This window comes from Micromys minutus (genome assembly GCF_963924665.1).
Source record: "Micromys minutus genome assembly, chromosome: 26".
Lineage (NCBI taxonomy): Eukaryota > Metazoa > Chordata > Mammalia > Rodentia > Muridae > Micromys > Micromys minutus.
Window position 1 is genome coordinate 4,390,828 of NC_137961.1, and position 13,613 is coordinate 4,404,440.

Consider the following 13,613-nt stretch of genomic DNA (forward strand, 5'->3'; position numbering starts at 1 on the left):
AACTGCCACTTCTTCGCCAAGCAATTTGAAGGACTCTAGCTTTAACTTCATGTGATAAGTCATGGAGTTTGTGCTGGATCGTATAGAAATGGGTGTGCACTAAATACCATTCGTTTTAAAAGGCAATAACACAGACAGCTGTGGTGTTGGATGTCACAGTTTATCGGCCTGAAACAAAGCCTAGACATACCTGGTAAGTTTTGGTCAAATTGATGCAAACTAGAATCATCTAGGAAGAGGAAATCTCAGCTGAGTGATTGTTTCCATCAGATTTTTCTGGGGGCCATGCCTGTAACGTGTGCTTACTGTTTCCTGTGAGAGGGCTTAGCACACCTGTGGAGATACTGCCTCTGAGCACGTGGTACTGGGCAAGCTGAGCAAGCTATCTGGGGAAAATCCAGTAAGAGACATTCCAGGATCTCTGCTTCAGGACCTACCTCCGGGTTTCTGTCTTGGCTTCCCTGGATGAGGGACTGTGACTTAGAAGTAGAAGCTGAAATGCCACACCCTCACACAAGGTAGTTTTGGTCAACGACTTACTATAACAGCAGAATATACAAAACTAGAAATTCCATCTAAGCGTAGGGAGTCTAAACTAAGAAACAACCTCCATCGCATCCGTCCATGTGCATTTCTGTGGAACATGTTCTAGATTAGTAATTGACATAGGGGGGCCAAGCCCACTGTAGGTGATACCATGGCTAGGCAGGTGAGCCTGGGTTGTATCAGAGATGCAGCTGTGCAAGTCAGGAGAGCAAGCAAGTAAGCAGCATCCCTTCCTCCATGGTCTCTGCTTCAGTTCCTGTCTCCAGGGTCATAGCTTGAGATCCCGGCTTGGCTTCCCTAGATAACAGACTATATCCTGAGAACAAAAATAAAGTCTCCCCAAGTTGCTTTTGTTCATGGTATTTTTTCCCAGCAACTACAAAGCAATCCAGGACACAATGCAGTCAGGGGAAAAGGAGAGTAGATGAGACTCTCAGGAAGGAAACGAAGTCTACCTCAGAGGGAGAAACAATATCTACAACCTCAGCAACACCTTAACACATGGCTGAGAGAGAAGTATGACATTCCCAATAAGATATCACCGTTTTCCTCCAGGAAGACTAACTGGACCAATGGATGAGAATGGGAATAAAAGACAGAATGATTGTCAAGGAACTCATAATGACCTCCTCTTTCTAGAGGGCCACGGTGGGAAAATCAGTTTTTAAAAAGTTAGAATTAGTAGCATGACTTGGACATACAGTGGCCTGTTCAGAATCTACCCTTCCTGATTTCTGCCCTCATTGCCCTTCCCAGCCCAGGTGGGTGGGATGATCATGTGACTCAACGTTGCAGGCATTTGATTCAGGGGAGTTATTTTTGAAAATCACTAAGGGTTTCTAAGACTTCAGTAGATGCTTTTGAAGTTACTTACCCAGTGAGTCTGGGATTATCTCCTCAGAAGAAGGGAGGCCTTGCACTGTGTCTTCTGTCCTTTCTGTCAAGCTGTCTCCTTGAAGCCTAAATAATTAAAAATCATCATTGGAAACTGCAACATCACGAAATGGTGAACTTCACCGTACATGTCAGACTCCCGGGATCTGAAATCGAACATGCTTCTTCAACAGAAGCATAGGCATTTATCATTATCTTAACTAGTATAAACAATATTATATCCATTTCAGGTGGTTGCTTTTTCTAGCTATGAAGAAAAGGTCCTCTATCTGATCCTACATATGAAGTATGATTACTGTAGACCAGTGATTCTCAACCTAGGGGTTGTACTCTTTTGGGGTTCAAATGGCCTTTTCACACGGGTCGCATTTCAGAAATCCTACAAGTCACATATATATATATATATAATGTTTATATTATGTATATATATATGTTTATATTATGTATATATATACATAATGTTTCATAACAGTAGCAAAATATCAGTTATGTAGCAATGAAAGTAATTTTATGTCTGGTGCTTGCCACAACATGAAGAACAGTTGGCTCTGAGTCCAGAGCCAAACTCCTTTACATCTTAGCCTAACCACCCCCCCAAAAAAAAGAAAAAAGTAGTTACAGCATTTTTTTTAACTAAGCCACAAACACAAGGTCTGGTTGAGCGGAGAGAAAACAAGCCTGATACTATGTGTTGAGCTGACTTCTAGGTACGGGAATCATGAGACAGTTTTTACAGTTACACAGCAGTTTACCAAACACACGCTTGTCCAAATCAAATCACTGTGGACAGAAAAATCAGTGGCCAGAATCTACTGCTGTGGGAGGGAGGATCCCATTGTGCTCAACAGGCCCAGGGTTGGCAAAGGCACTAGGGAAGCCTGCAGAGTCGAAGATGGTGTAAGTTCTTTACAGCCCTGTGTCTCTCAAGTGATGCACCCTCACGTCTCCACTGATACCTGGCATTGTGGAATTCAACTTTGTTTTGCTAGGATGTTGTGAAACTGCCATCAGAGAAGATGGTGGGTATCTGCCATTTGTCTCAGAATCCTGCCCTAAAGAAGTGCAGTTCTGTAGATATTGAAGGAGAATATGAAACTGTCCCGAGACCAGAAGTTTTCACCAATGTCTTCACGATTTTTGAACACTGGGCAAATGAAAAATCATTTTCTAGGGAAATACTAATAAACATATTGCATGTAACATTGAGTTTTGTTAAAAATAAGAAGTATAATTAGTAACTATATTAGGCTCCAGTGTAAAAATCTTCAATAATACCTTGGCATTTTGCACCATGGTGGAGTCACACAATAACTCGCTCTTTTTATGTTTTGTAAAAGTAAATATATGTGGAAATTATGCTTGCTTTTTATAATATTACTTGCTCTATCTTTCTCTATATGCCACAATGTATATTATATCAACCTTCTGTAATTAAAATCATGTTTTCTGGGTTGTGTAAGCTAGCGAGGATGGTCATCAGGTACAAGGGTACTTACTGCAAAGACTAAACACCTATGTTTGATCCCTTAGACCCACATTTAAAAAGGCAGAGAACCAACACTTGCAAATAATCCTCTGACCTGCACATGAGTGTCATGGCATGGGAAAACCCACACCCACAAAAAAAGAGTGAAATAGAAAAATTAAAATCTTCCAAGGATAATTTTCTTGTAATATTTTTGAGTCGGCTATGTATGCATTTATACCTCAATAATTTTATCACAGGAAAAGAAAATAGCACTTAAAAATAACTGATGAGCTACAGGTCCAGGTTATACCCACTTCTGGCCACTAAAACCAACCCTACATAGGTGCACACACAAATACATTAAAAAAATTTTTTAATGGACCTAAAATATTCACAAATGTTTCAGCATAGTTGAATGATTAGCAGTAGATTAAAATGTAAAAAGAAAATAAATACTCCACAAATATACAAAGAATTGGGACATAAAAACTAAGCCTCCCTGATGTACTAGCACATCTTTATTAGCCTGGAATCCCAGCACAGACAATGTGAAGACAGAAAGGCCCCAGTTCAACACCAGTTCTGGTAAGAACTGTCTGATGAATTAAAAAATGAACAATAAATTCCCTTTTTGTTGTTGTTGTGTGTTTATTCCTATTTTTTCCCTCATCTCATTAATCAACAGAAGTAAATATTTACTTAGCATTTAATAATTTGATCAGTGCTAGACCAACTGTGGCAAGGATCAAAGGAAATACTAATTGTCTTTGGTTTTGGTGTCCTAGGGGTGGCTGAGTTGCACAGACAGATCGCCATGGGTGCATCCTAGTGAACTGGATGTCCTTGACGCTCATCTGCATCCAAGCACTGCCTTCCAGATGCCCACGGAGCTGTTCCCTGTGACTTGGCACCGTTTCCCTGGGGGGCGATGTGCTCAACTGCTCTGCCAGTATTCCCCAAACTGCAAGCCACAGAGAACCACTGCTGTTGGAGCTTAGCAGTTACTGCAGACAGGGATTGGGAGGGAATGTCCGGGAAGTACAGCCTTTAAAAACTTACTCTGTTTTGATTTTGCTTTATTACCACAAGCCTTTTCCAAGCCAGTTCTATTTGCTTTCTAAAACCACACTTTCATATTAAACAAACCCCTTTATATTTTTAACCCCTATGCTGAATGCCTCTCTTCTTCAATGTCATGCTGAATCAGCACCTACACACGCTGCCCCCTACCCTTTCTTGTCACACTGAAGCTATTCTCCTGGGGAGTAAGATTGAATTCAACAGTAGAACCTGGGCATGAAGAAGAAAATTATTATTACTACATTACTTCTCTCCAAAGAACTCAGCTACTCTTCAAAATCCACTCACTTGGGACTGTGTGTATAACCCTTTCTTCTCTCTGGAAAATAAAGGCTGCTTAGGTCTTCAGTTTCTTTCTTCAATGCATGGAGCCCTAGTATCTGGAATGCTAGTGTGCCCATACCTATGCATATGTGATAATCTCAAAGTCCCTTGACTTCTGCTTCATCATCCCTAAGCAAATGACAGGATTCTCAAAGTCACTTGGTACCAAAAATGCCCACCTCCATGTTCCTTGGGAGTACATCATTCCTTTATGACTTTTCTAATGCCATTCCTGTTAACATGTTTTTAGGACGATTTTATTTGTGTGTCCCTGTTCCTCATGTTCCTTCTTAGATATTCAGGTTTCCCTAATTGCCCTGCTTCCCACCCCCCGTTAGAATTTATGAAATGGGACTTAATGAGATTGCAAAGTTTCTGTAAGGCTAAAGACACTGTCAAGAAAACAAAATGGCAGCCAACAGAGTGGGAAATGATCTTTACCAACCCCACATCAGATAGAGGCCTAATATTGAAGGTATACAAAGAACTCAAAAAGCTAGACACCAGAGAATTAAACAACTCTATTAAAAATGGGATACAGACTTAAACAAAAAGTTCTCAATCGAGGAATATTGAATGGCTGAGAAACATCTAAGGAAGTGCTCAACATCCTTAGCCATCAGGGAAATACAAATCAAAACAACCCTGAGATTCCACCTCACACCAGTCAGATTGGCCAAGATCCAAAACTCAGATGACAACAGATGCTGGTGAGGATGTGGAGAAAGAGAAACACTTCTCGACTGTTGGTGGGGTTGTAAACTGATACAACCACTCTGGACCTCAGTCTGGCGGTTCCTCAGAAAAATGGACATAGTACTACCTGAAGACCCAGCTATTCCACTTCTGGGCATTTACCCCAGAGATGCTCCAACATACAACAAAGATACATGCACCACAATGTTCATAGCAGCTCTATTTATAATAGCCAGAAGCTGGAAGAACCCAGATGTCCTTCAGTAGATGAATGGATACAGAGATTGTGGTATATCTACACAATGGAGTACTACTCAGCTATCAGAAACAATGACTTAACGAAATCCTTAAGAAAATGGCTGCATCTAGAGAATATCATCCTGAGTGAGATAACCCAGTCACAAAAGAACAGACATAATATGCAGTCACTGATAATGGGATACTAACCCCAGAAAGCTCTGAACACCCCCAAAAACAACTCACAGACTGTGTGAAGTTCAATAACAACAACAAAAAAAGAATATATTTTAATTAAAATAGAACTGTATCACATCCTCCTTTCCTCCATATAGCCCCTCCTTGTATCTCTCCTATTCCCTCAAATTAATAGCCTCTTTTCATATATTCATATATATATATATACATATATATACCCACAAATACTTAATTACAACCTTAAAATGTATTCATATGCTTTTATGCAAATATGCTGAAAATTTGTACATTTATCTTTGTTTTCTAAAATAAAGTAAAAAAGGAAAAAAAAAAGAATTTATGTGACCTCATTTCTTGCCCATGCTCTCTTTCCACTGATACCACCAAGAATCCAAACCCACATGAATCTGCCACATGGTACTTGTGTGAAACTATATAACAGTAATGGGGAGTACAGAGAGATTGATTGCAATTATAAAGTTAGACTTCTTGGTTTTCTTTCTTCCATTTTTGTCAGACTTTCCAAATATAATACCTCCCTTCAGTACAACTCAGAAAATTTATTTCATCAGAGATTTTCAATTCTCCCACACGTGAGCTCCATAATTATCTTCCTTATTTTTCTGATTCCTGGCTTGCAGAGGAGCAATCCATCAACTAGGCCGGTCCACGGTCTCATGTCTCTCTTGCTCTTCAGTTTGTTCTATCTGCTCAATCCCACCATCATTATTCATTCTGTACATTTGCCCTACCATTCCTCATAGGATATGAGCAAGCTTACTTCTCTTGAAGCTAGTCTCTTTCTCACTCACTCCCTCCCTCCTCTCCCCCTTTCTGTCTATGTATCTTTCTCTGTCAAACACACACACACACACACACACTCAGACCCCACATTGTCTAACTGATGCTGTTGTCTTTTGTTATGTATTGTACTTAGCAGAGCTCCTCATTCAGTTCCTTTGCTTCACGGTTTCCATTCAGCTGGCTTTAGTTTGGTCTGTGCCTCAACCACTCTGGGATAACTGCTCACTCTAGGACTTGTTCGTCTGCTGTGCACAATGGAATGTTTCATCAGAGCAGCCTGGCCATCAGCATTTTTAGTGGTGCCATAGTCAGGTTTTAGGGGATTCATAATAAATTACAGTGAAGAAAATGAGGGGTTTTAAGTGTTTGTGACCTCTTTCTTTGGAAAGAGGGAGAAGCCATAATTTTAGTGGGTTTCTCAAAATAATGTTTGACACAAAATGGCTTAAGAACTCCCATTTGTATTGGATTCTTGTCTCCTGCAAGATGAGTTATGGTTTCCTCAGCAAATTACGTGATACCCTCCATTGAACAATCCCTAGTTGTGTCTGCAAATCCATCTTCTTGGACAGTCTTCTGGGGTTAAATAGTCTGTAAATTCAGAGCTGCTTCACTTTTTTAAAGCTATTTTGTTGTGAGCCCTCTGTTGCTGTACTGTTATCGCTGGCCAAATTCCTTGGTCCTCTTTCACACCACGGGCTTATTCCTTTCCCTTTCACAAAGCCTTCCTCCTGGGAGTCTTAGCATCTGTGCAAATCTTTCCCATCTCTAGGCTTCACTGTGTCTCACCTGTTTATTTAGATGCCTGTTTGTCAGCTCCAAGAAAGATTTTTGTCCCTAAAACCTATGTTAAAGTATTAAGGGATAATTGACTTAGTGGTACATTGTGGGTTCTAAGGAGATTTTAAAAATATTTTTTCAATGACTATTTCAATTTGGAAGTAAAAAAGCATGTGATCCAGATGACAAATGAGAATCTCTACATTCCCTAGAGAAACTCTACATATAATCCTGCAAGTCCTACTTTGGTCAAGCAGTTCTCTGTCTGATCCATGTAGATGCAAGGAATGAGCCGGGGGCTGATGTGCAATCCAGGAGACAGGAAAGAAGGTCATGGGTACATAAAGTAGAAAAACAAGTTCATGAGATGATGGAGCACTGAGTCAACTGTACTTAGAAGACAGCTGCTACTTCATTCCACACGAAGCTAATGAGATGTGGCTTGAAGGCTGAAGGTGCAAAACATTTATTCACAGATACCTAGTCAGTCTTGGGCAATGACCTTTCCTTAACCCAGAATTTGCACATAGGCTATTGCACGGCTGCTGGTTGTTATCCCTGAGTAGAAAAGTACGATATAACAAGACCAAGATAAGTGGGATGTTGAGATGTTGAACTTTGTCCCTACACAAATTTGGATACTATCCATTAAAGCACCTCATCCAGAGGTACATCAAAGGGTGTCACAATGGGGAACACAATGGGCTAAGAAAGGCTATGGATATGTTTGTTTAAAATAAAATAAAATCAGATTTAATTTTATAGTGGCCAATAAATACTGAAAAATAGTATCCCAAATTTTGTGGGATCCTTACTGGCACAGTCTTAACAATGACAATTATACCTACAGGAATTACCGTGCCTGTCACAGAACCTAGTAAATATGCATGATTAAAAAATGCTTGTTACATGAATTTAGTGAGAAAATATCTAGATCTTGCACAATGTAGACAAAAAAAGGAAGGTGGATTTGTCAGCAAAAGGTCAGAGTTCATTGAGGACATTGGGTGTAATGGTGTGGGTGGTGTTGGCTGGATTTCATTATTTCACTATGGAAAGCACAGAAGGAACCTCCAAGGTCTCATCCAAAAGAACCAAGAACAGCTCAGAATTGACTCCTGAGGAGGGAGTCTGAACAATGTAAGCAGTGAGGGAGTCGACAAGGTAATTAGTACTATTTGGTTGGTCAGCTTGTTCCTTTTTAAGAACCCAAAAGATTCAATGAAGTATTATACTTTTTAATATTTTCCTTAAATCTATTCTGTTGTCTTGGGAACCAGCTCAGTGGTAATACCCTGGGTTTGAAACCCAGCATCTCTGGCACGTTTGTTCCAGTTGAGCCAAGGCTTGGGCAGTGGAACATCCAATAAAACAGTAAAACAAAAGTATCATTCTTATACTAGAATGATTAACACACTAGAACACTTACCAAATCTGTATAGATAGTAATCACTTTTCTGCACACATTCATTATTGTGTCTGGAAAGTTTCTAGAAGAAGCGTATCTAACTTGAGAGTAGACAGATAATTGTTAAATGCTTCGTTATCACTGAGTCGTCGGTTGAATGCTTAAGGAACACTTCTGATGCATGCAGGAACTCATAAAGATACGCTAACTGAGAAAGCTTTAGGAAAGTGGGCGGGACTAGAACAGAGTATTAAGATACTCCTAGGATCTCCATACACGGAGGGAGAGAGTTAGAACAAGTGATAGACAGGTGAGGGCGGGGTTAAGAGGAAGAGAACAAAGCACACCAGCTGAGAGCATCTGCAAGAGCAAGGGAAGCAAACCTACAGTGAATCAAAGCCCCAACAGTCTGAGGTGCCTAAGGTGAGAATCCTGTAACAGCGACAATGCCAACCAGGCCTGCTGAAAAGCGACAATGCCAACCAGGCCTGCTGAAAAGCAACAATGCCAACCAGGCCTGCTGAAAAACACAAGCTCCTCTGGAAATCTTGCACAAAAATCCAGAAACAGAGGAACAAAGCACCAATGATCGCTTCCGTGGACGGCTGGTGGCGCAGGCACCGGAGAGACTGGGGCAAGTCACAATAAATCCCAACAGTGTGGAGTTTAGATGACATAAGCAGAAATGAGGATCAGACAAGTAAGACACACACAGCTGAGGGTCTTCAAGAAGCCCAGTTTATATTAAAGAGAGCAAAAGTTATGCCAGGATAGAGGAGAACACAACTTCACAGGGGGTGTACAGGGAAGGCTGCTATCCAACGTGGTATTTCAACTGGAAAATCAAGTGATAGAGTATTCTAGAACCCTAAAAAAATGGTTCCCCACTATGCAGAAATTGCGCATTCAAGCATCTTCAAGTCAATGACTTCAGTCATGTGGAGGGAAGATTGAATAGGATGGTGTGTTGTCAGAGAAGAGGGATAGAGAGAGGCGTGGTGGGAGGGAATACTCCTGCTTCTGATACTCCTGCTTCTGTGGCCGCAGTGGGGGAACTGAGACTGATTGTGGATACGCCTTCGAGTGGTAACTGGATGTCTGGTAGCTGGAATATCAATGTAGAGTTTGAAAGAAAGAAGGGACCTGCTATCAATTTTCTAGGGAGAAGGGCATTGTGCAATTGAAATGATAATCTGGCCCTTGTCTGAGATGTAAAAATTAAGAGAAATCTGAAGGAAATTAAGCAGAATTTAGTCAGGAACACAACAATATTAAAAGACATCTTAGGCATATATGTAGAAGCACAGAGAAACAAACACATGGAGACTGAGCAACTGTGTGAGGCTGTGGGGAGGTTTTATCCTTCTGGATTACAAAATCATCTCCTCAGAAGAACAGCACATGAAATACTAGTTCATAGAGTTACTCTGAATAGTGTGATCTTTCTCTTCCATTGAAAAACTAATGGCATCACTAATGAATATCAATTAAATCAGGGAAATCAAATTAAGAGTTTGGGTTTTAACAACCATTTTGAACCACTTTCTTTGAAGTAGGTGGGAAGCCAATTCTCTCCATTAACAAGGCTGCTCTGGATTCCCATTAGCTGCCTTCTTGACAGTGAACTTGGGCGACTTCTAATTATTTCTAACTGTTAATTTGCCACTGCAGGATACTAGTATATTTCTCTGGATTATGTTTTCAAAGGAAATCTTAAGAAATTAATGCCATTCAATCTTGATGCTTTCAAATGAATCAAAATTTCCATCAACAGCAAAACAAAAAGATAATCCCACTGAAAACCTGTAGAGATTCAATTCTGTTTTATTCTGTGGCTGTGATCTGACATGATCTGTGTATGTTTACATGTTTGCCCCATTGGCATCACAGGTTTCCTAAGGTCAGAGGTCAGGTCCTGTGATCTTCACACAGCATCCAAGACCTACGGGACAGTTTCTATTTGTGGCTCTCAGAGTACACAAATATTTATCCTGCATTTTGATGATCTCTTTACTACCCTAGAAAAACAAACAGGCAAAGGAACAAAACAACACAAAACCACTCACCATCCCTAGGAACGATCACCACATCCAAGCAGCAATTGAGACACGACTTAAATGTCTTTTCCCATCCCAGCTTGCAAAACTGCTATTCCACCAGGGTTAGTTTCTCTTCATCTGCTCCACTTCCATCTCCTTGTGGCTGATCTTTTACACTGATGTAGCCTTCTTGCATACTCTCTCAAATCTCCTGGATAGGATTCCTAGAGTCTAGATATGAGTGATCCTTTACCCCAGGATCTCCATCAACAAGAAAGAAAACCCGACAGCATCTTCCTTCCCTTCCCTACTCTGGGGCATTAAAGTCTCCCTCCTAGCAGTCATCTACAGGTGCTTCTGGCCTCGATCTCACTCTTGATAATATAGGCAGAGAAATAATTGCTTCTAAACAAAGCTCCTTCCTAAGGAACTGAGCAAGAAAAGCAATAGCCCATTTACCCCAAAGATTTTATAAATGTCTGCTTCCAAAATCTACAAGAAGCTCTGAGCATTAACCTCTAAAACATAATGATTGACAAAGACATCAAAATAGAAACCATGACCCTTCCTCTTAAGCTTCCCTCCTAACCTATCTCTTAAAGAGAGATACGGGCCTGGACACTCCTGTAACTCCTAAGATGCACGGTTCTCTCAGAGATTTAGGATGGCAGGCATGAAGTTGTCATGGGTGCCTCTTATTTGGGTTGCTAATTACATTTTTGGCAGAGGCTTCAGGACTTTAAAAATCAAATCTGAGACATGAACATGGGGAATGGATGTCTTGTTGACAGTCTCTTGTGCTTCTCTTCGGTCTAAGCATAAAGTTGTCAACACAAAATGAGACTCTGAAGATGAGGCACGGGCTAGCATTGACTCTGAACATACCTAGGAAATCCTACATCAGATTTTACAGGCAGATAGGGCCAGAATGTGGGCCACTAATTTAATGGACACAGTATAGCTACATGTACAAAAGACAGCCTGGGGTCATTCCAAACTTCCTGAACCCATGGGAAAGGAAAATCTCAGTGCCCAGGTGCTCTGCAGAAAACAGCTCAGAAGAGTGAGCCACAGTCAGCCTGGACACTGGACTCAACAAGTATTCTTCAAAACTACCTCCCAGCTTCACTTTTACCTAGATTTCACATCCATAAAACAATCCATCAAATTGTCAATGTGCTTTCAGCCTCCATCATACCTAGAACAGGACACAGTCATGGTCCTTATTAAGGATGTGGGCCAGATGAAGAGCTTAGGGACAGAAAACACCCAAGAAGATTTTCTCAGATACCAGAAACAGTCAGATGGCAAGGTTTTTGCCTAAGGCTGCACTGATGTACAACCACATCAAGAAGAAAGCCTCCTTCAGTGGGAAACGTGGGATGTGGCCTCAAAAGATTGGCAGACATAATGCATAGTAATCAAAGTGAGTTTTTAGTTGAATTACATGGCATTGAATACGTAAAGTGTTTGAAATGAAAACTTTTGTATCACTCAGATAGAAACGGATTCACTAGAATTTACATATTTTTGAGTCACCATTTGTCCTGAGAAATTTATCTTAAGAATGTGATTTCAGGAAGCCAGAAAGCTACTCAGCACTAGATTAAGAAGTAAATTACATCTAAAGAGCAAAGAGTTGTTAACAATAAAAACATAAGTATAATAGTGTCTTAAATGACAAGAAAACTCAATGAAGATACTCATTAATATGACATCTGAGTCACATAGAATTAATGAATAATTATACATGAGTGATCTATGTTTTATAAAGAAATAGAGAAATATAACAGAAATGAAATAAAGATGATGAAGATATATGATAGGCAGACAGGTAAATAGATAGATATATAGATGATAGATAGATAGATAGATAGATAGATAGATAGATAGATAGATAATATATAGATAAAATGATGAATAGATGGATGGATGGATGGATAGATGGATGGATGGATGGATGATGGATGGATGGGCAGATAGATAAAATGATGGATAGATAGATAGATGATAGAGTTCATAGTAAAGTATAACTCTCAAACTCAGCCAAAGTCTCATAAATTTTGTTTCACAATACACAACAGAAATACTGCTAAGAAATCTATACCAAGTATCCATTGTGGGGTAATCTCCATGTAATATTCCCCATATGCTAGGAGACTAGAGAATATTCATGCCTACACATAGAATCTTTTCTGTCTTCTCCTTGCATTAGACAGCCCTGGTGCACCCCTAACTTACTGGGCAACTGGCACTTGCCACTGGTAAATGTCTCACTGGAGGATTTCCCTTGAGCTTCACATGCTTTCCAAGTATCAGATTTGTTGTGGGCCAGTAAACTTGGCCTCGCCACGTTCATGTTTAACATAACCCTGCACAATAAGTGAAAACTTGGATGAGAAATAGTTTTTTTTTTTAATGAAATCTTTAAATTTCCTGATTACTGGTATTTGGACGAAATCCTGAAAGAGGAGGATAAGTACCTTAAGAAGGAAGAGGTTTGTTTTATGAAATGTGAAGTCTGTGTAGTCTGGAAGTGATGTCATGGAAAGAGAGAGGAGTTCTTTCATTCTACCCATAATGCTTTCAAAATTCTTCATCAGGACAATACTGTATACATATGTCTGCATAACCGGAGAAGCAAAAGCCTATCAGACATGATGACATCAGAGTGACTCATCTTTTGGCACAGTATCCAGAGCGCATCCACTGCTTATGCTGGTGTTTTCCGCTGTGCACATGGCGTGACCGCTAGAAACCTTATATGGTTTACGCGCAGTAGAATAATTTTCCCATGCCTTCCGCTTTTAGAAATTCAAAATGGTATAGGTAACCAAACACAGTCTAAGGATAAACAATGGTGTCATGGGGTTTTATTTATTTAATTTTGTTTCTTTTGTGTGTGTATGTGTAAAGATCATACTCAGAGCTTTAATTCTTTCCTTCAATTTTTACTGATTTTTTTTCAGACCAGTATATAAGATTTAGATGTAATAGATATTCTGGTTGTTTGAGAATGGATGGCTATGTTTAAATTATGGAGAACCTTTTGAATTGAAAGGCAGGCACCAGTGAGTGTCATGAACATGTGGGCTTGACAAAGCACAGTGCATTCGTACCAACATTATTTTCTGCTCAA

At 40.0% G+C, this 13,613-nt stretch overlaps 1 protein-coding gene across 1 annotated transcript in view; it reads right to left on the bottom strand.

Moving 5' to 3' along the window:
* The window catches only part of LOC308437514 (uncharacterized protein C8orf34 homolog), a gene marked incomplete at both ends in the record, with an annotated part of 344,863 nt that overhangs the window by 92,978 nt on the left and 238,272 nt on the right, over window positions 1-13,613 (bottom strand). Inside the window, 1 exon segment of the mRNA XM_080938598.1 lies at window positions 1,421-1,506. Within this exon segment, the coding sequence (XP_080794724.1) occupies window positions 1,421-1,506 (86 nt within the window).